The sequence below is a fragment of the Pleurodeles waltl genome, chromosome 3_1 (genome assembly GCF_031143425.1).
Source record: "Pleurodeles waltl isolate 20211129_DDA chromosome 3_1, aPleWal1.hap1.20221129, whole genome shotgun sequence".
In the NCBI taxonomy this organism is placed as follows: Eukaryota; Metazoa; Chordata; class Amphibia; order Caudata; family Salamandridae; genus Pleurodeles; species Pleurodeles waltl.
Genome location: NC_090440.1, coordinates 1,931,509,188 through 1,931,530,052, shown reverse-complemented (window position 1 = coordinate 1,931,530,052; position 20,865 = coordinate 1,931,509,188). Strand labels below are relative to the sequence as shown.

The window sequence follows — 20,865 nt, the reverse complement described above, 5'->3', positions numbered from 1 at the left end:
AACGCATTGCAGCCCACCCTACCCCACAACGTAGTGTTACCAAAATTGTGTAAAGGTTCAAAGTGTATGGAGTATCCAAAGATGATGAAAACAACATAAAATGCATCCCGGAAAGCTGGCTTGAGGGAAAAATCTTTTAAGAGATATACCCACCACAAAACTGAGAGAGTGAGGAAACTTATAAATCATGTGAATGCCCAAAGGCGTCTAGGCGTTAGTATCAGCAATCCACTTAATAACAAGATCTAATGGGATAGAGATCCTGCAAAAAGCCAGGTCTTTAATAATTTCCAGAAGTGTAGCAGAACTGATTGAGCTCCAAGTTCAAAGGGCAGAGAATTCCATAGCTTGCAAGTAAAGACTGAAAAACTTCTGCCATCCCAACGAGCTTTATTAAATCTAAGAATGGCCACCTTTTTTTAGGGTCGAGCCTGCGTTGCATGCGCTCGCGCATGCCTATCGCAGCGAGACGCTTTAGTATTTAGAAAAGGGCTCGGAGCCCTGTCAACTTCACGTCAGTGTTTTTTATTGGTTCGTGGGCTCGCCTAATAAAATCTGCTTGCTTTCATTAGTCGAAGGCAAGCATACGTCATGCCTTGTCCGGTGGCTAGCCCTCCTCGAGCACAGCGCCCAAGAACAGAAAACATGCGAGGCTCGCTGTTTTCCATCGGGCTCGTGGACTTCTTTTTCTCTAATTTACAAGCGCGATCTCGCTTGGCAGAAGTCAAGCGCTTTACAAAGTTAATTTCACTTTTTCGGGTTGTGTACACAAATGCACTTTTGCCCGATAGATGAAAAGTCGGGTTAGGAGTTTACAACGCGATCAGCTCCAACATGAGCAAACGCGAGATCCCTTGCATTAAAAATGCTTGTTCTTTTTTGCTGTTGATGAGCGCAACTCACGCTTAGGAATGTACAAGTGAAAGTTGTTTTTGTTTTTTAAGTATTCGGGCAAGCATTATGCAGAGCTTTGTATGCCACGCAAAGGGCTTTAAACTGGACCCTCTTGTGGATAGGGAGCCAATGAATATTGTACAAGACGTTAGCGACTGGAGTGAATTTTGAAGTTTTCAAAATCAGCTGGACTGCAGCATTCTGGAGAATCGAGTTTATTTAATAACCGCTGTTGGATATCCACATACAGAGCACTGCAGTAATCAATCCTTGACATGACTAATATGATACTGACCGGTTTTTGGAGATCCAACAGAATGAACAGAAAAATCTTCCTCAACATTCGCAGCAGAAAGAAGCCAACAGAGGTGACCTGATTTGTATGGTCTGCGATAGAATTTCCTGTCAAAAAGGACCCCTACATTTTTGGTGTTATCAGCTGGAAAGGGGAGAGAGCAGAGATTCTTAGGTCACCAAGAATTTGACCAAAATGAGGGCCCCTTTCCAAATAAAAGTACTGTTGTCTTTTCAGATTTTTGCTTAAGGCAGTTTTCCCTCATCCAAATCACAATTTGTTCCACACATCTCTCGAACTGTTTGGCCACCGTCTAAACATCACATGCAACTGAGACCACAATATGCATGTCACCAGCATATGAAATCAAAGAAAACCCGGAGATCGAATCAAATTTGCCAGGTGGGGGGCAACATACATTTTAAAAAGAGTGGAGCTCAGGGAGGATCACTAGCAAACCACACATGGAAGAGAAAACAATTCTGATTTAAAGTCGCCAAGAAATACTGTGTGTTTCCTATCCACCAGGAAGGAGCTTGGCAGGGAGAAGGCAGTGTCTCCAATACCGATGGACTCAAGTCAGTCGATTAAAGCAAAACTGGAAGAATCCATAGAAGAAACAGACTATAAAAAGCTAGGAAGTCTGACGATAGTTGGCTGTATTTCAATTCCTTAGGGCCTACTGGAAACATATCAGTCAAAGAAGATCATTCTCATTATTTTAGGTCTATCACTATTATAATGTTCCCTTTGGTCTACCCTACCTTACATTTACTAATAACAATACAGGCTACTCCATCCCTTACCCTCCCCATTTGCATTTGTTACTTAACGAAGTAATGGACTCCAAAGAACAACCTCTATGCAAAAAGCTATGTACCTTAGACAACAGAATTTCTACTGATCCAAAAAACGCTTATTGGTATTTTTGATTGAGTATTTTAATATCTGGTGTCTTAACTGGTCAATATTAGGAGTTTTAATAGATTGAGTGGACATGTATACCTTCTAACCATCATGGTAAAAAGAGGCTCCTTTCCAACTGAGCACCCAAGAAAGCTTTAACCAAGTGAGCCTCTCCATCCCTCCGACACAGTATTATTTCAGTTCAAGTCAAAGATTGCAAACCAAAGCTTACCACTTGATCAGAGGCTCACTAGGTACATGTAAGAAGAGGCAGAAGCCCCAAACTTAGCATGTTGAGTGCTTCAATGACAATGGCAATTAAGTAACGAAGAAAACGTTCTCTAAAAGAACTGGAAAAAAAATAGGAATTTGTGTGATTTTGACAGTCAAATGTCTTCTTGAAAAAGCAGAAAGTAGATGTTACTTTCTCAATCATCATTTAAGAGACTGTGACCAATTTTTGAAACATGGATTAAAAATACACAAACGTTGGTATATGACTGTTCAGTCAGTGTTTCTGTCTGGTCCTGAATCAGTGCCAAGTCATCGTGATAACCACTACAAAACAGGAGCACTGGCAAACTATCTTGTGCCAACAGTTGTGTTTTTACTTCTGGTTTCCAAAAATTAATAAACAAAAAATAAACTTAAAATGGAAATATTATGAATTGAAATTCTCATCCATTCAGTTACAGCAGGCTCACTCTTGAGTGCTGTTCTGATTTCAGTGAAATGGTTACAAATGGAGCCCATTGAGCTGTATGTAGTATTGCAACACAATTTAAAGCACAAATCTATATGGAGTAGCATAACCGAAAAAGCAACCTCATAGGATTTCTTATCTCAACAGTCTATGCTCATTCAAGACTTGCACTGAAAGTCACATTTTCACACATACTCATGACTGTCACAGAAATCAAGAATTTCCCACAGTCCCAGCAATGTGTATGGATTTCCCAAACACCACTAACCACAGTCCCTAAGAGCCCCTAGATCACAAGGTACTTGTAGTCAAAAAAAAAATTAAATCATCGGAGAAAGTTTATACTAGCATTTGGAGATTATCATCCACAATAGGATGATGTACCTCAAGTAACCTCCTACACTGGACGACACCCAAAATTACAAAAAGAAAGCTCAAAAAATCAAAGTCCGCCTAGCACGTAGAGATGACCAATGCCTTGACAATCATTTTGGGGCCAGCTTTCCGATGTTGTCAGCAACATACCAAAGAGGCCCCATTCGAACAATTGGTAGAATGATAGCACGTTTCAGGAGAAAAAAAATAAATATATAAAATAATTTAAATTAAGGCGTCTCTTGAATTTAATGGAAAAAAAAAAAAAAAAAAAACTTTTCCCCCATATGCTTGATTATAGTTGTCCCAGATAATCTGGAACCGATTTACACTGTCAAACTCCAGAGCCTGATAAACAGAAGATCTCCGAGGTAGGTAATACACTTTATTCAGGTTATCATCATACATTTATGTGTATTTGTAAAGTGCACTATCGCTTGCAAGGGTATCCTGGTGCTGAGCAGGTAAGTGTACCTAACCTTGCCTATGGTACGTTGGTTAATTGCAGAATTCAAGAAGAAAGGTGGTGGTTCTGGTGTGAAACAGGAAACAATTCCACACATTAGAAACAATGTAATAACACCTGTCCTCCTGATCTGGTCCTGTGTATGCATGGAACGAGTTTGAGTAAGGGTCCTATAGAGCAGAGAAATCTGGGCGGTTGGTGGAAGGCAATGCAACAGTTCTGGTACGTGGATCTTAAACTGTGAAGTGCCTTTAATGTGTGTGAGGAGTTAGAAATACAGTTAAAATACCCAAGAACCAACATTATTTAATGAGGAATGAAAACCACATCCAGTTACAAGTGTTCCTTGTGTGATTGTTTTATTCCTTGTTATTTTTATTCCAAACTTTGTTACCAAACAACTTTGTAGCATGTTCCCCTGTTTTTTGTTTTAGTAAGTACAAATGTTTAACCCATGCCGCCAAGTGGTCAGGCACTGCCTCAGCCTAAAGAAATCTTATCAGAACACCTCAACTTCACTGGCCAAAATGACAAAAATCTAACTATTATGCACCGATTTCAGATCGCAGGAGAGAACAGGTCTTAACTATAAAGCCTCATTTCATCGTTGACACCCAGCCAGGGACTCAGATCATGCAAAGGAAATTTGACCTAACAAGATTCAAATAGAAATCCTGTGGGCGCAACACAATCAGAAAGCTACATGCACATCACAGTAAGTGTAGACCTAAGAAACAAACTATGCATCTGAAGAAAAATCTAAAAAGCCTGCTCAGAAGGAACTTTTCTACCTTCTAGATGGCCCAGGGTCTACCCCTTCTTCTAGCAAAAAGGACAGGGCCCCATGTAAGTCCTTCTACTGGGCAGCAGACACAGCGAGCATACCTAAACAACCTTAGAGGTCACAGGCTCACATCCGCAGCGGATCTCACATGTGAAGCCCATTTGAGTCTAGAAGACCTAGAGCGACTAAGTGGCAAAATGCCAAAAGTTGTTTTTGTGTGTGTTTTACAAATCACATCAATAAAATAAAAAAAAGTAAGTGTATATTGCATACACCAAAATTTCAAACACACTTGTAACTAACCCATTATCTTAAGCAGTTTTAATGCAAGCATCAGACAGATCATAACACAATAAACCACAAGATTTAAGCAGCTCTCGAAACATCTTTTGACTGCAGTAACAATAGCTATGTTCCAGGTTGTTTTTTTAAGTAAGGGACGTAGATATGTTTTTCTAAGCTCGAGTACATCCAGGAAGATAAAGAATACGTGATCAAATCAGTGTGACACAAGTTACACTGCCTATTCCCAATAGGAATTCGGCTTCATGAACCTTCAACCTAAATCAGTGGAATACATATCAAGCAAAAAAGGCAAACATTAATGCTTTGCACTGTGGTTTAGCTTGTTGTCAAGATAAGCTTGGCTGCTATAAGTATGCGAAGCTTAAGTGTAGTGATAAGTTGTTTAAATCACTACTTCATTTAATTCTACTTTCATCTGGGCAGAGGATTTATCTCTTGTATTATTCCAAAATGACATCTGATATCTAGTTGACAACATCCTATAGTAAGACCAACTACTGTAAACAGAAGCACAGTTCAGGACCGGGGAAATAATCATATGCTTATAAACTGTAACAGCGTATAAGCGTATGAACACGCAGGTACGCCAAAGCAAAAAAAATAATAAATAAACGCATTTCGGGTTTCCTGGGCAGTTCTGTTCCCGAGACACTGGCTGTCTGAGATTATCTATACAAATGATTCTGCCATAACGGGATTTTTAAAGAGACTAACCTGAACGACACTGTCGCCTTAACATTCCCAAACAAACAAGGAATTAATTAACCTGCATAATCATCGAGAGTTTGGCTAAAGCTCTTCTAGCTAATGAGAAAAAAAAAGTTCAACTGTTGATAATACTAAAACTACGTTGCGTAAGGATTGCAAGGTTGGGTAACCACTTTATCATCAATCTTAATTCAAAGACGAAATTTATCGCTCAACGTGCTGACAGTTTTTCAACATATTGCATGGAAGTCATATACTTAGTTTTTGACACATTCAACACGAGGACACTGTCACTGCTAAAACCTTGATGTCGATTCGTGGAGCCCCTGAATGCAATTACTTCATTACAAGGTACCACATTTGCTATTCTTATTTTTGCGTACCATCGTAACGATAACCGTAAAGCATAAATGAAGCAACCAATGGCAGAAACAATGAGGAGCTACAGTAATTTGGGAGATACAAAGTATAGTTGTAACTGTACAATTTTCCGTAATGACGTGGTCCTTAGCGCCTGTGAATTCCATGGGGCTAAGTAAGCATGTGACAACACAATATTTTCCAAGCCTTTACTCCTGAACTACTGACAGGTGAAATGCACGCTTTGGGGAAGGGGCAATCAGGCGTAGTTCAAATGCAAGGTCTGCCACGGGCTTCGTGTATGACGAAAGATACAATTACTCCGTTCCCCGACCAGCGCAAACCTCTCTCTCAACCTCTACCTCGCTCTGCCCATCTCCCCTTCCGCGCCTCCTCGATTCCGAGAGCCAATCTTTTGCGGTTCCTTCATGACAAGCCAACTCTTCTCTTTTTCCCGAGCCATCCACCACTTCTTGTCCGAGCCTATTTCAGGCCCTCACTCTCACTGTCTCTCAACCCCACATTTGCTTCCAGTGATTAATGAAACATTTCTTCCACCCCTCTCCGCCAGTCTTCTCTCCTCGCTTACCTCGTCACTTTTCTAGCTAGGGTTAGCCCCACGACCTCTTTGAGTATTGCTGAAAATGGAGGCCAGAGGGACCCGAAGGTGGCAGCGAGAACAGCCACGGAGAAGGCGGGGTCAGAACACAAGAAGAACGTCACTTCCGGCAGCTGAGGCCACACCAATGTAGTCTGAGCACATTATTAGGACGCTGCATCCAAGTAATTATTTAGTTTCTACGTCACTTCCGTCTGAGGAGTTGTTATTGATAAACCGCATAGACCGGTCATTGAGCAACTTTTTGTGAAAAAAAGTTATTACTATTTAGGTGAAGATTAAATATAAATCAGATAAAGACAACAGACACCCACTAACAAAAAATGTATGTTTCCTAGCTATGTGAGTGAGCTGCTCATGAAGACCACGTTTTTAGTTTATATTGTAGTACTCGTGGCCTATAATTGTACAACGATTGAGAAGAGTACAATTATTGAAATATAAGGAAAAAACGATGTAAGCAAGATACGCGTGGAATAGGGAATTACGGAAAACGGGAAAACTCTTCAAATATAAATTGAGTGGACATTTGCGTTAAATAGTAACACCTACAAGGACTTGGAGCTATTATTAACTAAGTATTTAAACAGATCATCTGCAAAACCCACACAAACAGAAAGAGCCATAGGAGGAGGGAAAAGACGTGCTTGTAGAAGGTTTTCGGTGTCATACAGTAACTCGTGCGGCTACATCAGCATCCCTTTCGTTATGTGGGCGCGGCTTGTTTTGTGTTTCTTTTGTTATAGAGAGGGTCGGCTGTTTGCAGCAGGCTCTGACAGCAGCTGTGCTGACGTATTTCCGCCTCTTTTACCGGCATCAGTCACCCTTGGTGCCCCATGGTTTCCAGTAGTGACATTGCATTAGAGCCTTCTCTCTGTTTTGCATTGTTACCCCTTTATAGTGGCATTATCGTGCTTGTTTCTATACTCCCTGTGTTACCTCTTCTTGCTAATTTGTCATGGTCTTCTCAGGTTGGGTGCTGCTTTTCATTGCCCCGACACTGATGCTTGCCCCGGACCCTAGCATCGCCTCTTCACCTGTCACCTGTGGATCCGTACTGAAGCTACTCAACCCCCGGCACAGTGTGCGGCTGCACAGCCACGACGTCCGATATGGCTCAGGTATTGGGGATCACAAACTTGCAGAATGGGGAAGGTTTAAAGAGAAGATATATAGCTAGAGCCGTATTTAAATTGCATTGATATAGCGCCTACTGCCCCTGACGATGCGTTGTAACAGTCCTTGGGCGTTGCCGATTAAAAGTGAGAACAAATGGGAGGAAGGAATGAAAAAATGAGGCGAGAGAGAAAACTACAGTTAGCCAATAAAGTTAATAATAATTAGTGGTGTATAGGGTGTGGGGTTTTCAAATCCGCTTAACGCCGTTTAATGCTTTTATCAGTGCGTACTGTTGATGTGTTAAACGATTGCTTGAATTAAAAAGTATACGCCTTTCTATTCCTGATCATATTCTATTTTTATTGGGAATTAAACTGTGTGTGTTGCTGTCTTGGGCTGACGTCTACTAGACGTAAGATCAGCATTAATGGATTATTGCTTTTAGAGTCAATTCTTTTGTGAGTATGACAGACAGTACACGCACAAGAGCTTTTAGCCTGCTATAGGAAACGCCCCGAAACCTTAATCTTCATTAATCTTTGTCCTACTGGTCCCCGACCCAGTCCTTACCTATTGGGGTTTAGTTGTCAAATTCCAGGACACGAAATGCTATCTAACCCCACTCACCCTGTACTGCGTACTATAAGAGGGTAGCCTTTCCCAGCACTTCCTGTAATACCAAGCCATTTATAAAAGACCAAGATACCAGGGTGGGTGGTCGGGAAAGAAGGCCTGGGCCAAGGACAAGTAGGACTAAGAGTAATGAAGACTACCAGTAAGTAATTGGTGCTTTACTTCTACGTCCCTTGTCCTTACCAATGAGTAAGGCTCCCAGTTTTATGGTATTTCTTTTTTTACCATTTCTGTCTGTATTTGCCCATATTTATTGTTTGGCCATCTGATCGGTATTTATATCCATTTATTTTGTGTTCTGTGAATAAATGAAGGTGTAAAATGGTATATTAACACATTTATTTAACTCATAAACGTGTGCTTATACTTTGACACTTGTGTTCTAGCAAATTAAGCAGCCAATTCTAACATAACAATACACCAGCAGGTAAATATTAGCGTTATACTACAAATGCATGTTGACAGATTTTGCTATGTAAGGACATCTTATCTTGGTTTTAACCCTCCATGCCATCTATCTGCCTAGCAGTTGGCTTAGATCTGATGAAAACAGTATGGAAAATCACTTAAAAGAAGATAACATTTTCTGTTTTTTTCCATTTATAAAAAATAAATACAGACAGGAAACACTTTGTTTTCTGTCTGTATTTGTCTGTAAAAAAAAATCAGTAAAAACGGAAAACAGGCAGCGTTGCCTATGAGGTATACTAAAGCTGAGTATCGGTGGTTGATAAGATGAAACCCCAGGAGACCAAGACATAATGCAACACAAAGCGATATAATGCCAAAATCTCCTGACAATCATACAACCCAAACAAAACAAAAAACTGTGAAACCCCTCAGGGTAATTCTGACTGTAAAACATAAGAGCCGAAATTTGGCTCAATAAGAAAAAGTTCGTGCTGCTGGGGGCGTGGCTTGGCCGGGAACGAAGTAGATCTCCGTAGCTCCGATCCCTGTGGGCGTCTTAGCCATCATAAAGCACCAAAATTGCCTGTGGGCTAGCTCCAAACCTATCTGCATACATCTCAGTCCTGAACGACGACCATCCGCTGCACATAATGAGTGGGTCTGCAGCGGGGCCTCTGGCACGCCGCAGATAGCAGGGCATTTTGCGGCCTCCCCAAGCCCCGCAGAGGAAATCCGCACCTGGCGGCATTTTAGGACACCCGGTGGTGCACCGCCTCCAGCTCCTGACTCGGGGGCTCCTCGCGTGGCTGCGGCTGCCTCCAGCGGGCGGGTCTTTACTTATAGCGTGAAAGACGCTGGGCTTGTGCAGTGGTGGACCCGGCTCACGCCCCGGGGAAGACTGCGGACACGCAGCGCCAGGGCTGGCAGCCCTTTAAAATTTTTTTTTTTGATGTTGTGACTGCCGAGATTATGGGAGGGCATTGGTAAACCCCATGACTGGCCCAGATTGCCTCACACACCTAAAACATATAAAATCAGTGGATTGGACACGCGGCTGAGCCCCTTGGCCTGACTGGCGCTGTTTTGGGAGTGGGCTGAAGGTCAGCGGGAGCGGACACCCTTTTGCAGGCCCCAGCGAGGCATGGGGAGAGGACCTCCCTTTGCCTTGTGAACATTGGGACTGGGACCTACCAGGCTGTTTGACTCAATGACTGTGTTTCACTGTGCCTCCTGAGCTCTGGGAGCTAAGCAGGATCGCCGCTCATTTGAGAACTGGGACGCCTTGTAATTCTGGTTACAACTCTTGTGGCATGTTCTTGGCCCCCTTTTGCTGGGTCAGGCCCGGGGATTGCTGTGGGCACAACACCTGCAAACCCTCTTGCCAAGTGTCCGCCACATCTCTGGACCCTTCTCCCAGCAGACTGAGACCTCCATTGGACCTCCTTTGCAGTCGATGAGGCAGCACCTCCTGAAACACTTATCGCAACAACTCCTAAAGTAGGGGGCGCGTCCCCTTTGACTTGATAAGACTCAGCCAGTGCCCCGAAAGTTTCCTCCAAGACAGACTCCACCGTTCCTTGCATAAGAGACACAATAAAAGGACCTGTCTGGCCCATCCTTTTAGGTCCTGGAAACTGACCAGACAGTACCATTGATACCTGTGACACACTGGGGAGGTGCAAGACTCTCATGTAAGAAATGGATTGTGAGAAAGTAGCCTCTTTCTAGCATGGTTACTCCCACTTTTGGCCTGTTTGTGAGTGTCAGTGTGTTTTTACGGTGTCACTGGGATCTTGCTAACCAGGACCCCTGTGCTCCTAGATATAAACCTATATGTCAGTGTGTTTTGCCTCTCACACTGGGATCCTGCTGGTCAGGACCCCAGTGCTCATAGTTTATGGCCTAATGTGTATGCCTGTGTAGTGCCTAACTGTGTCACTGAGGCTCTGCTAATCAGAACCTCAGCACTTATGCTCTCTCTGCTTTTAAATTTGTCACTGTAGGCCAGTGACTTCATTTACCAATTTCAATTGGCACACTGGACCCCCCCTTATAATTCCCTAGTATATGGTACCTAGGTACCCAGGGCATTGGGGTTCCAGGAGATCCATATGGGCTGCAGCATTTCTTTTGCCACCCATAGGGAGCTCAGACAAACCTTTACACAGGACTGCCATTGCAGCCGGCGTGAAATAGTGCACACACTATTTTACAGTCATTTTCACTGCACTTAAGTAACTTATAATTCACCTATATGTGTAACCTTCACTTGCTGAAGGTTAGGTGCAAAGTTACTAAGTGTGAGGGCACCCTTGCACTAGCAAAGGTGCCCCCACATAGTTCGGGGCCATTTCCCTGGACTTTTTAAGTGCGGGAAAACCATTACATGCGTGCACTACATATAGGTCAATACCTATAAGTAGCTTCACAATGGTAACTCCGAATATGGCCATGTAACCTGACTAAGATCACAGAATTGTCCCCCCATTCCAAATCTGGTATTGGGGAGCCAATTCCATGCATCCTGGGGGCTCCACGATGGACCCCCAGTACTGCCAAACCAGCTCTCTGAGGCTTGCACTGCAGCTACAGATGCTGCCACCTCACACACAGGGTTCTGCCCTCCTGGGGTCTGGGCGGCCCAGTCACAAGAAGGCAGAACAAAGCATTTCCTCTGAGAGCAAGGTGTTAGACCCTCACCCTTTGGAAATAGGTGTTACATGCTGGGGAGGGGTAGCCTCCCCCAGCCTCAGGAAATGCTTTGAAGGGCACAGATGGTGCCCTCCTTGCATAAACCAATCTACAGTGGTTCAGGGACCCCTTCTCCCCTGCTCTGGCGGGAAACTGGACAAAAGAAAGGGTAGTGACCACTCCCCTGTCCATCACCACCCCAGGGGTGGTGCCCAGAGCTCCTCCAGTGTGTCACAGACTTCAGCCATCTTGCTTTGCAATGTGTGGGGGCTCTCTGGAGGGCCCTGAGTGGCCAGTGCCAGCAGGTGATGCCAGAGACCCCTCCTGATAGGTCCATACCTCATAAGGTAGCCAAGCCCCTTCTCAAGGCTATTTAGGGTCTCTTCTGTGGGTTCTCTTCAGATTCTGCTTGCAAGTTTCCTTCAGGAATCCTCTGCAACAACTTCAGACTCTTCTGACCTCGGATCATTCGCAGCCTGCTCCAAGAAACGCTGTAACTGCAACAAAGTGTCTACAAGAGACCCTTTTCTTCAGCAACCTCGGCTCCAAGTCAGCAACTGCAACAGTTTCCACGTTGTGCATGATCTGGGTACTCCCTGTCTTCACCCTGCACCAGAAGGACGGAGTCACTCCTCTGCTCCAAGCAGGCACCTTCCAAGAGGACGACTGGTACCATGGGACTCCTCTCACAGCGACAAGCGTGCTCGTAAGGACACAGAGGGTGGACATCATCGACATAGACTGTCCTGAGGTCCTGCAGACGTAATTTGGAGGAGGTAAGACCTTGCCTTCCGAGAGCGACGGTACCCCTGTGTACTGCGTCTTCTTCACCTCCTGTGGCCTCTGTGCACTCTTTGCAAAATTCCTTTGTGCACAGCCTGGCCCAGGTCCCCAGCACTCCATCCTACAACACTCAACTCGCTGAGTTGTTTTTCCGGCGGCGTGGGACCTTCTTTTGTTGTGCTGCATCAACTGCGTTTTGCACCTCCTTTTAACCCGGATCCTGCGGCTTCTGGCAGTGCTGGCTGGCATCCTGAGGGCTCTCTAAAGTGCTGAGAGCCCCTCTTCCTCCTCACAGGGAGTTGAGACCCCCAGGTCCTTCCTTGGTCCATCCAGTGCCATTTTGACGCAAAACACACTTTTGTCATAGCCAAGGCTTGTTGGCACCTTCCAACACGAAATCTCGTCGGCAACTATCTTCACGCCGTGGGACATCTTTTGCATCATTCACGAACTGGCTGGCATCTTCCTAGGGTGCATTACTGCAGTCTTCGACTAACCAGGGACTCTTCTTTTGCCCCCTCTTGTGGGTTGGCAGGGGCTCCTGTCCTTCCCGGAACTTCTCTCGACTTCTGGACTTGGTCCCCTTCCTTTGCAGGTCTTCAGGTCCAATAATCCAGCAGTTGTTCTTTGCAGACTTGGTTGGCTGCTGCAAAATCCCCAAAACTAGGTGTAGTGTGTCCTAAGGAAACTTGTAGTACTTTACTCCTACTTTTCTGGGCTCTGGGGTGGGGTAATTTACTTACCTTTACTGTATTCTTACTCTCCCAGCGATTCTGCACACACTACACTTGTCTAGGGGAGAATTTGTGATTCACATTCCACTTTCTCATTATATGGTTTGTGTTGCTCCTAGACCCATTTTCTTCCATTGCATTCTATAGGATTTCCAACTGTGTGCATTGTTCTATGACTATTTACTTGTCTAATTTTGGTGTCTAGTGTATATATTGTGTATAATACTTACCTCCAGAAGTATGATTGTCTCTAAGATATTTGTGGTACTGTGTCACCCAAATAAATATCTTTATTTTTTGGTAACACTGAGTATTGTCTTTACTTGTGTATAAGTGCTGTGTAACTAAGTAGTATTTCATGAGCTTTGCATGTCTCCTAGTTCAGCCTAAGCTGCTCTGCTATAGCTACCACTATCAGCCTAAGCTGCTAGAACACTACTACATTCACTAACGAGGGATAATTGGACCTGGTGTAAGTACCCAAGGTACCCACTAGAAACCAGGCCAGCCTCCTACACGGATGTATTTCTATTACGCCTGACTAGCCTGACCGTTGGCCCCAGCTTCTCACCCCAGGGGGTCCGATTTTCCAACCCCCTCCATCCCCCACCTCCCACCCACAAAACACCAGTGAACTACAGACAGCTAAACACATCAAGGAAAAATACCACTTATTATGCCCAGGGGCAAGTCCACAAGGGACAGTTATGTAACCTCTTTCTGGGCCCAATCAGCAGACATGAGCGGAAAAGGAGACTGCTCTGAGCAGCTGGCACCAACTCCTCCTTCCCCTCTCCACCCTCTCCATCACTCAGGACTACATGGAAAAATTCCTTGGATATTCAACAGGAAATAGGCTTCCTAGAAACAGACTTCAAGAGCTGCCTCAGTGACCTATGCAAAGATATGACGACTATGGGGAGAGAGTCGAGGCACTGGAGCGCACAGTGGACTCCCGTGCAAAGGACCAAGAAGAGCTATGGCGCAGGCTCAACACGCTAGAGGAACAAAACATTGAGATCCAGACCAGGCAAGAAGACCTAAAAAACAGGGGCTGGCACAATAACTTACGCATCAGGGGTGTCCTCTGGGGAGCAGAGGGAGACCATGTCATGTCCTTCACCAGAGACCTCCTGGGTTCCATTGGGGGCACAGCAGACGGGGCACCCCTGGTTCTGGATTGGGTGCATAGAATAGCTCCGGCAGACCTAATGCACCTCCTAATGTCATTACCAGACTCCACTACTTCCAGGATGAGGAAGCGGTTCTCAGAGCCACAATGGGGAAGACTGACCTACATTCCAAGGCTACGCCGTTCACATATAGCTTGATCTCTCCCCCTTGACTTTGCATATACAGAGAGACTTCAAACCAGTGACTGAGTTCTTGCGCACCCGCAATACTAAATACCAATGCCTTCCTCCTTTCGGCCTCCTGTTCACATGGAACAGAAAACAACGCATAACTTGCTTTCTAACAGAGGCCCAGACGTTCCTAGGATTGGCAGAGGACCCCCCTAGCAGAGATGGCGCCCGCACCCTCTGATGCCAGGCAACCTCAATGGTGGCTGGTTCAGAAATGCAACCACAGTCGTAAACACGTTGCTGCCCCATCCTCTCGAGCAACGAATGCGGACATCATTGCATATCTTCAGAAGATGAAGACGGACCTCCAAACTCATCGGCAGAAGAGTTCTAAACACTTAGCCTTACGGTCTGTTCCTTTTGAACACTAGCCTCGGCTCTAGCTGAACTATACATCGCATGTACCCTTTACACGTCCCTCGGCCAAGGGCTCAAACCCTTACAACTTGCATGATGTTAACTGTGCTGCCTCACTCTTGAGGCTGTGTATACTTCATGCTGTATATGTTGTCACTACTCCAGACTCCCGCCTCCTTCCACCCATGCCCCCCCCCCCCATTACTTTTGGGCTGTATTTCCATTGGAGGGAACGTCCCTAATGGGTCAGAATATCTCACCGACCCTCCTTGGACTGGCTCAGTCAGTTGGGCCTTGTTGGCCCCTTGCACTCCCCCTTCACGTACCCTTTCCCTGCTCTCCTCTTACCAGGTCTTCGGTCTCCTCATCTACCTCTTTTGGGCTCTTACAGGGACATGCTTAGACCTTCTTCAGGCGTCCTTTCCCCATGCGATTCACAAACATTTTCCATACAAGGACACTTTGCTAAAGGGCTAAACTCTCCCAGTAAATGGCACCAAGTTTGGCATTAGCTTATACTGCAAGACCTCTACATAACCTTTTAGCAGGAAACACATTTGTTTAAATCAGGCATGTACCACATGGCCAATCCCAAATACCCACATCAACACTGGGCCTACACAGACTTCAAAACCTTGGGTGATGCCATCTTCTGCAAAAAAAAGTGTTCTACACAAAAGTTATCAATGCAACTAGGGACATGGTGGGCGCTTTCTCTCTTTAACAATACAAAGGGGCGGAGTTACCCTAACACCTCTCAACGCCCCTAACCAATTGCAAGATGTCTTTTTGCAACAGACTCTCAAGGACCAACTGCGCTCGCCAGCTGGCAATATCATTGTGGGTGGTGATCGTAATCCGGTCTGGGACCGATAGCTCAACAGGAACCCTGCACACAGTCGGAGTACAGGAGCTATGTCTAAATTGCTTAAGAAGGAGCTCTCCGACACTGGATGCTTGGCGCTAACTTACACCCCAACACAAAAAAGTATTCTTTCTGTTCCCATGTCCACCTTTCCTACTCTCACACTGATTATCTTTTTGTAACCCCATCCCTCTTGCTCGTTTAAACATCTACCCGAATTTCCGATATTTCGATATCAGACCACGCACACATAGAGCTTTCCACGCTGACGTCTCCCTCCCCAGATTTTGCGCGACTCAGTGGACAGACAATAAAAGATGGCATCACTGAATACTTTGACCTCAGTGCTCTCCCAGAAACCTCCCCTCATACCCTAGGGGATTGCTTCAAAGCCACCATACGAGGTGCTATCTCCTCAGTTGCTAAACCTAGAGCTCGGGAATCATGCCTATTTGAAGCAAAGCTTATGATGAAATCTTCACCCTAGAACTCTCAGCTAAACACCAACCCAAGAGAAGCGTGAAGCACCAACTCGCGGTTCTGCGAGGGCAACTTCGAGCTCATTAAGTTAATTAGGCAGAACAATCCCTCCTATCATTAAAACCGAGGAACCGCAGGTGGTTTGTGGGGGGGGGGGTTGGGATAAGGTGGGCACCCTCCTAGTGTGCAAGCTCTGCCAAACTCCAAAGGGACAGGGATGGATGGGCTTTTCGAAAATCAGATAAACAAGATGCCTTCTATCAGTGCCTCCATACCTCGGGGGAATAGGCCAAGTCTCCATTGACTCCTTCCTACAGACCAGTCTTTAGCAGACATTTCCCTCCAACCTGGTTGAGGAATTGGGGACCCCTTCACCGTTGCAGAACTCCATAAAGCCCTGAAACACCTTCCCAAGGGGAAATCACCTGGCCCTGAGGACCTCATGTCCTCCTTTTTATACAGTATTTCTCCCACAGCTCCAAGACCAACTGCTTTAAGCTCTATAATTTTTTTACGCAATCCACAGGGCCTTACGCCAACTATGTCCAGTGCTGAGATCACATTGATTCCCAAGCCCGGCAGAGGTTCCCACACTCTGCTCTTCTTATCGCTCGATTGCTCTGTTAAACACGGACGCCAAGCTTTACACTAAAATGCTGGTTAGCCGCCTAGCACCCCTTTTGCCAGGCTTGATCGATCCTGACCAGGTGGGCTTCTTACCCCACAGACAGGGATCATACAACATCCGCCGGCTAGCCCATTTGGTCGAGAAGACACATAGACATATTATCGCTGCACTTCTCCTCTCCCTTGATGCCGAAAAGGCCTTTGACAGGGTGAGTTGGACATTCCTGAAATCTATCTTGCTAAAGGTGGGACTGTGGTCCTGTTATGATCAGCAGCATTATGGCCTCATGTACAACAACTACTGCCTCTACCTGAGTTAATGACCGGATGCCTCGATCTTTCCCACTCTCTAAGGGCACCCTGCAGGGGAGGTGCCCTTTGTCCCCCCTGCTATGTGCTCTTGCAGTTGAGCCCTTGGCCATCTGTCTTAGGCAATCTCCAGACATCAAGGGTATTTCATTTGGCAGGCAAGTCCATAAGGTTCTTCTCTAAGCCAATGACTTCCTTTTTGTATTAACAGAACCAGACACCTCTCTTCCTGCTGTGGTCCATGCTTTCCACCTCTACAAGCAGGTCTCTGGCTACAAAATGAATCTGCCCAAATCCTGTGCACTCACTCACCTTACCTTTTGGCGTACCTTCAACTCCTACAGGTGCCTACCCCTTTACAATGGTCCTCACATTCTGTACAATATCTAAGCCTTACCATCACGAACTCCCTGGCCACATGGACCAAAATCATTTGGTCATGATACTGCACAGCAATGCTGGAACATATTCAGCGTTGGCATCCTTTCCAGATCTCTTGGCTGGGGTGAATAAACGTTGTAAAAATGAATATTGTTCCTTGATTGTTATACCTCTTCCAATCCTTGCCTACACCTGTCCCCTCTTAGGAAATCAAAGATACTGGGTGACCTATGCTCTTTCATCTGGAATGGCAAAAACCCTAAAAATTCCACCACACTCCATAAGCTCCACAAAAATCAGGGCACCCTCGCTTGCCCTAATTTACAAGAATATTACTGGGCAGCCCATCTACGCTATATCTTTGAATTGGAGGATATTTCAGACTCCAGCTGAAACATTGGGTCCATGTGGATAGAGCCGTTGCCTGCAGCCCATTGTGGAGCCTAGCATGGCTCCTGAAGCAACTCTGTCCTCGCAGTGCTTATAGCCACTCCCACATGTATAGTGCTGGAGATATGGGGCAGGCAGGCCATGACACGAGGGCCCAATTTCCATCACCAAACACCCCCATCACCCATAATCCTGATTTTACGTTAGCCCTTCCCCAGGGCTCTTTCCCTGATTGGCTAAGAGTCGAATGCAGAGTTCTTCAATACCTATTCCAAGGTGAATTAACAAATTATTTAATCAATACAAAGTCAAATGTAATCTCCCTGACTGCCCGACACCAATATTTCCAGTTATGGGACTGGGCTCTACAGCCTCTTAACGCAATATCGGCCACCCACCCTCTCACCCCCTTTGAGGCACTTGTTAGAAACTTTAAAGGCACACAATTCCTTCAGCGTTCGCACCTTCTACCCTTACAGCCGTGCCAGTGGAACTGGACCCAAGATGCCGTACCAGACATCGCCCAACCACAATGGGAACAATTATGGAGCGACGACCCCTCACATTCACAGAAGCTGCACCCAACAAGACACAGCTTACAAGATTATACTACAATGGCATTACACCCCAGTCTGCCTTCACGCTGTCTACCCCACGGCCTCCTCACCGTGTTGGCACTGTGGCACACACAAGAAAGACTTCTAGCACATATGGTCGACCTACCCCCTCTCTGACCATCTTTTGGAAAGATGTTTTAAACCACATCAAGAGCACACTGGGCTATCCAATACCAGCAGACTACCACAATCACACTGGGAATCCGCCTGACCTCCTTAGAGGACATGACACATGCAGACTGGTATCTTGTAGGCCACTTGACTGGAGCAACTAAGCCACTTATAGTGCAATCCTGGAAATAACCAGACTGCTCCAATGGTGATGTCCTGGTTCACGCTGCTTGGCACACACAAACTAACCTTTACTGATAACAAGTTCCTGCGCCTGTGGAAAACTCTCATTAATCATAGGTCCTGTCTAAAATATCTGTTTCCTACCCCCTAGACTCCGTGCACTGCAGCTGTTTGACCTGCCGGATTAGGAAAAATAAGTTTCCCCCACCTTGCCATTCCAGGCCCATTTGGGCCCCCAGGATCACAAGGATTTGAATCCCAGCTATGCCCCATGCCTCTTGCCAGAATGTATGCAAACTGAAGACCACCTACCCCCTTCTCCCTTCAGTTCCCTCCTTCCTTGTAAGTTCTACCTCTGTTCAATGCACCCCCTTCCATGTGCATACTCAAATACGCTTAGACATATTGTTCAGACCTTTAATGGGTACTGTTGTGAAGGAAAGGAGATGAGTCTCTGTCCACAGACCCAGATTTCAGGCCAACTTGTTCAGTGATCGGCAGTGGGTACTATCTTGAAGGTTTATGTTCCACCGCCACTGTGTTGTCTGATCTTATCAACAAATTGCAGTGATAGTGACTGGAAAGCTCAGAAAACTGCTATCCATTCTCTCCTGTTCGATAATCTCCAGGTCTCTGTTTCAGACCATTTTGCTTGGGCTGTCAAGTCTTCCAATGAATCTCCCCAGCCCATTGCACTCACATCTGTTGTCAGTGTTATTGGTGGGTCTGGATGCATCACTAACCCCTTGCAGAGGATGTCCAAATTTATCCATCAATGCAGAGCATGCCTGATGTCTAAGGAGACCGGAACTACACAGTCCATATTTCTGGCTCCTAGGACACCATGGCATTGCAGATGATACAGCAGAGGTCTCATGCAATCTCGCCCATGGAACTATGAAAACTGCTGCTGCCATATGGCCCTGCACCTCCATCCATTTGAACAGGGAGAGCTCCTTGTTCAGAAGTAGATCCTTTAGCAGACTCTGGAGATGGACAGTCCTTTCCATGGGGAGAAATACCTTGCCCAGTGATATATTGAATGGTTATTCAATGAACTGAAGATCCCTGGAAGGAAGAAGATGGCACTTCATGAGTTTTAATAGAAACTCATGATGGTTTTGAGTAGCAATGGTCAAGGACAGTTGCTGTTTTAGGATCGAGATTGACATAGGTTGTACAACCCTTCGTCGAGGTATGGGAATATTGACACACCTTTGAGATAAAGGTGAGCTGTCAGTGGAGCCTCTTCATGAAAACTCTTAGGGAGGACTGGAGCTCAAAGGTAGAACTCCCAAATCTGAGGAACCGCTGATGTGGCTTGTACTTAGGAACATGAAGGTATGTTTCTGTTCAGTCAAGGGTGGCTAGACAGGCATTCAGTTCTAATAGAAGAATAATCTTCTGAAGTGTTTCCATCTTGAATGGTATCTTTTTCACAAACCTTTCCAGGGCTTTCAAATCTATAACAATTCAAAAACTCTCTTTACTCTTGGGAAGAAGAAACACAATTGAGTATGTCCCTTTTCCCACTTCTTCCCCTAGGACAGGATTAGGGAATAATGGCCTTCTTTTGGACCAATGAAAGAATGCCTTCCTTCAGTGCCACCTGCTTCTCGTGAAACCTGGATAGTGGAGTAATGAAGGGCCCTGAATGAACTAGTCGATAGGCAAACTCAATCTTGTAACCTCTCTGAAGTATTTTTAGAACCCATCTGTCTGAAGTTGTTGAATGCCATACCTGTTGAAAGTAATGGATTGTGCCACCAACCTTCTACTCAAAACCATCTGCTTCCTTGCAGCAAGGTGAAGGAATTATTTTACAGTGGAATACCCACACAATACCCAGTATTGGACTTCAGACTCACTCTCAGCAAACTCTAACTTATTCCTGGTAGTGTGTCAAAGAGCAGTCAGGCTATTTAGAGAAACATGTGCAAAGCATTTCACATTACCAACATGGACAATAAGTAAACGACATGACTTAACAGAAATCTGACACAAATTTAGAAAAATAGATTTTATTCTTAATTTAGACACCAAAACAAACATTGTAGCTTTTGTACAACCACAGTTGTGAATTTTTAAGCCTTAGGAAAATACAGTACTAAGCAGATTTAAAGGATTCAATTGAAGTCAATGGGGAAAATAGCAGTGTGCATTCAGGCACTTGTAGGGTAAGTTCCAGCGAACCCATGGGAACTTAAGGTTCTGCAGGGAGCTAGACCAAGAGTCAACAGTCAAACTTTTGTTACCTTGCCTAGGGAGTCCGGTTGTAGAGGTGACTTGGCTGTTCTTAGTGCTGAACTGTCCCTAATGGCTGGTGCGTTTTGCACTCTGTGCTAAACTGGACTTGGGGGTGGACTCTTCCTCTGCCCTTCGGATGTAGAGGTC

At 45.3% G+C, this 20,865-nt stretch overlaps 2 protein-coding genes across 3 annotated transcripts in view; one reads left to right on the top strand and one right to left on the bottom strand.

Moving 5' to 3' along the window:
- The window catches only part of SUPT6H (SPT6 homolog, histone chaperone and transcription elongation factor), an 893,672-nt gene extending 887,153 nt beyond the window's left edge, over positions 1 to 6,519 (bottom strand). Inside the window, exon 1 of one of the 2 annotated variants that reach the window (XM_069226188.1) lies at positions 6,387 to 6,519. The gene's annotated coding sequence lies outside the window, so the exon portion shown is untranslated. Of the gene's footprint in view, positions 1 to 6,159; positions 6,239 to 6,386 lie in introns of those variants that run through there. The other variant, XM_069226189.1, reaches the window with a different exon arrangement.
- Positions 6,520 to 7,208: 689 nt separating this feature from the next.
- The window catches only part of SDF2 (stromal cell derived factor 2), a 74,285-nt gene continuing 60,628 nt past the window's right edge, over positions 7,209 to 20,865 (top strand). The window contains exon 1 of the mRNA XM_069226187.1: positions 7,209 to 7,537. Coding sequence (XP_069082288.1) covers positions 7,375 to 7,537 — 163 coding nt within the window. The 5' untranslated portion in view covers positions 7,209 to 7,374. The remainder of the gene's footprint in view (positions 7,538 to 20,865) is intronic.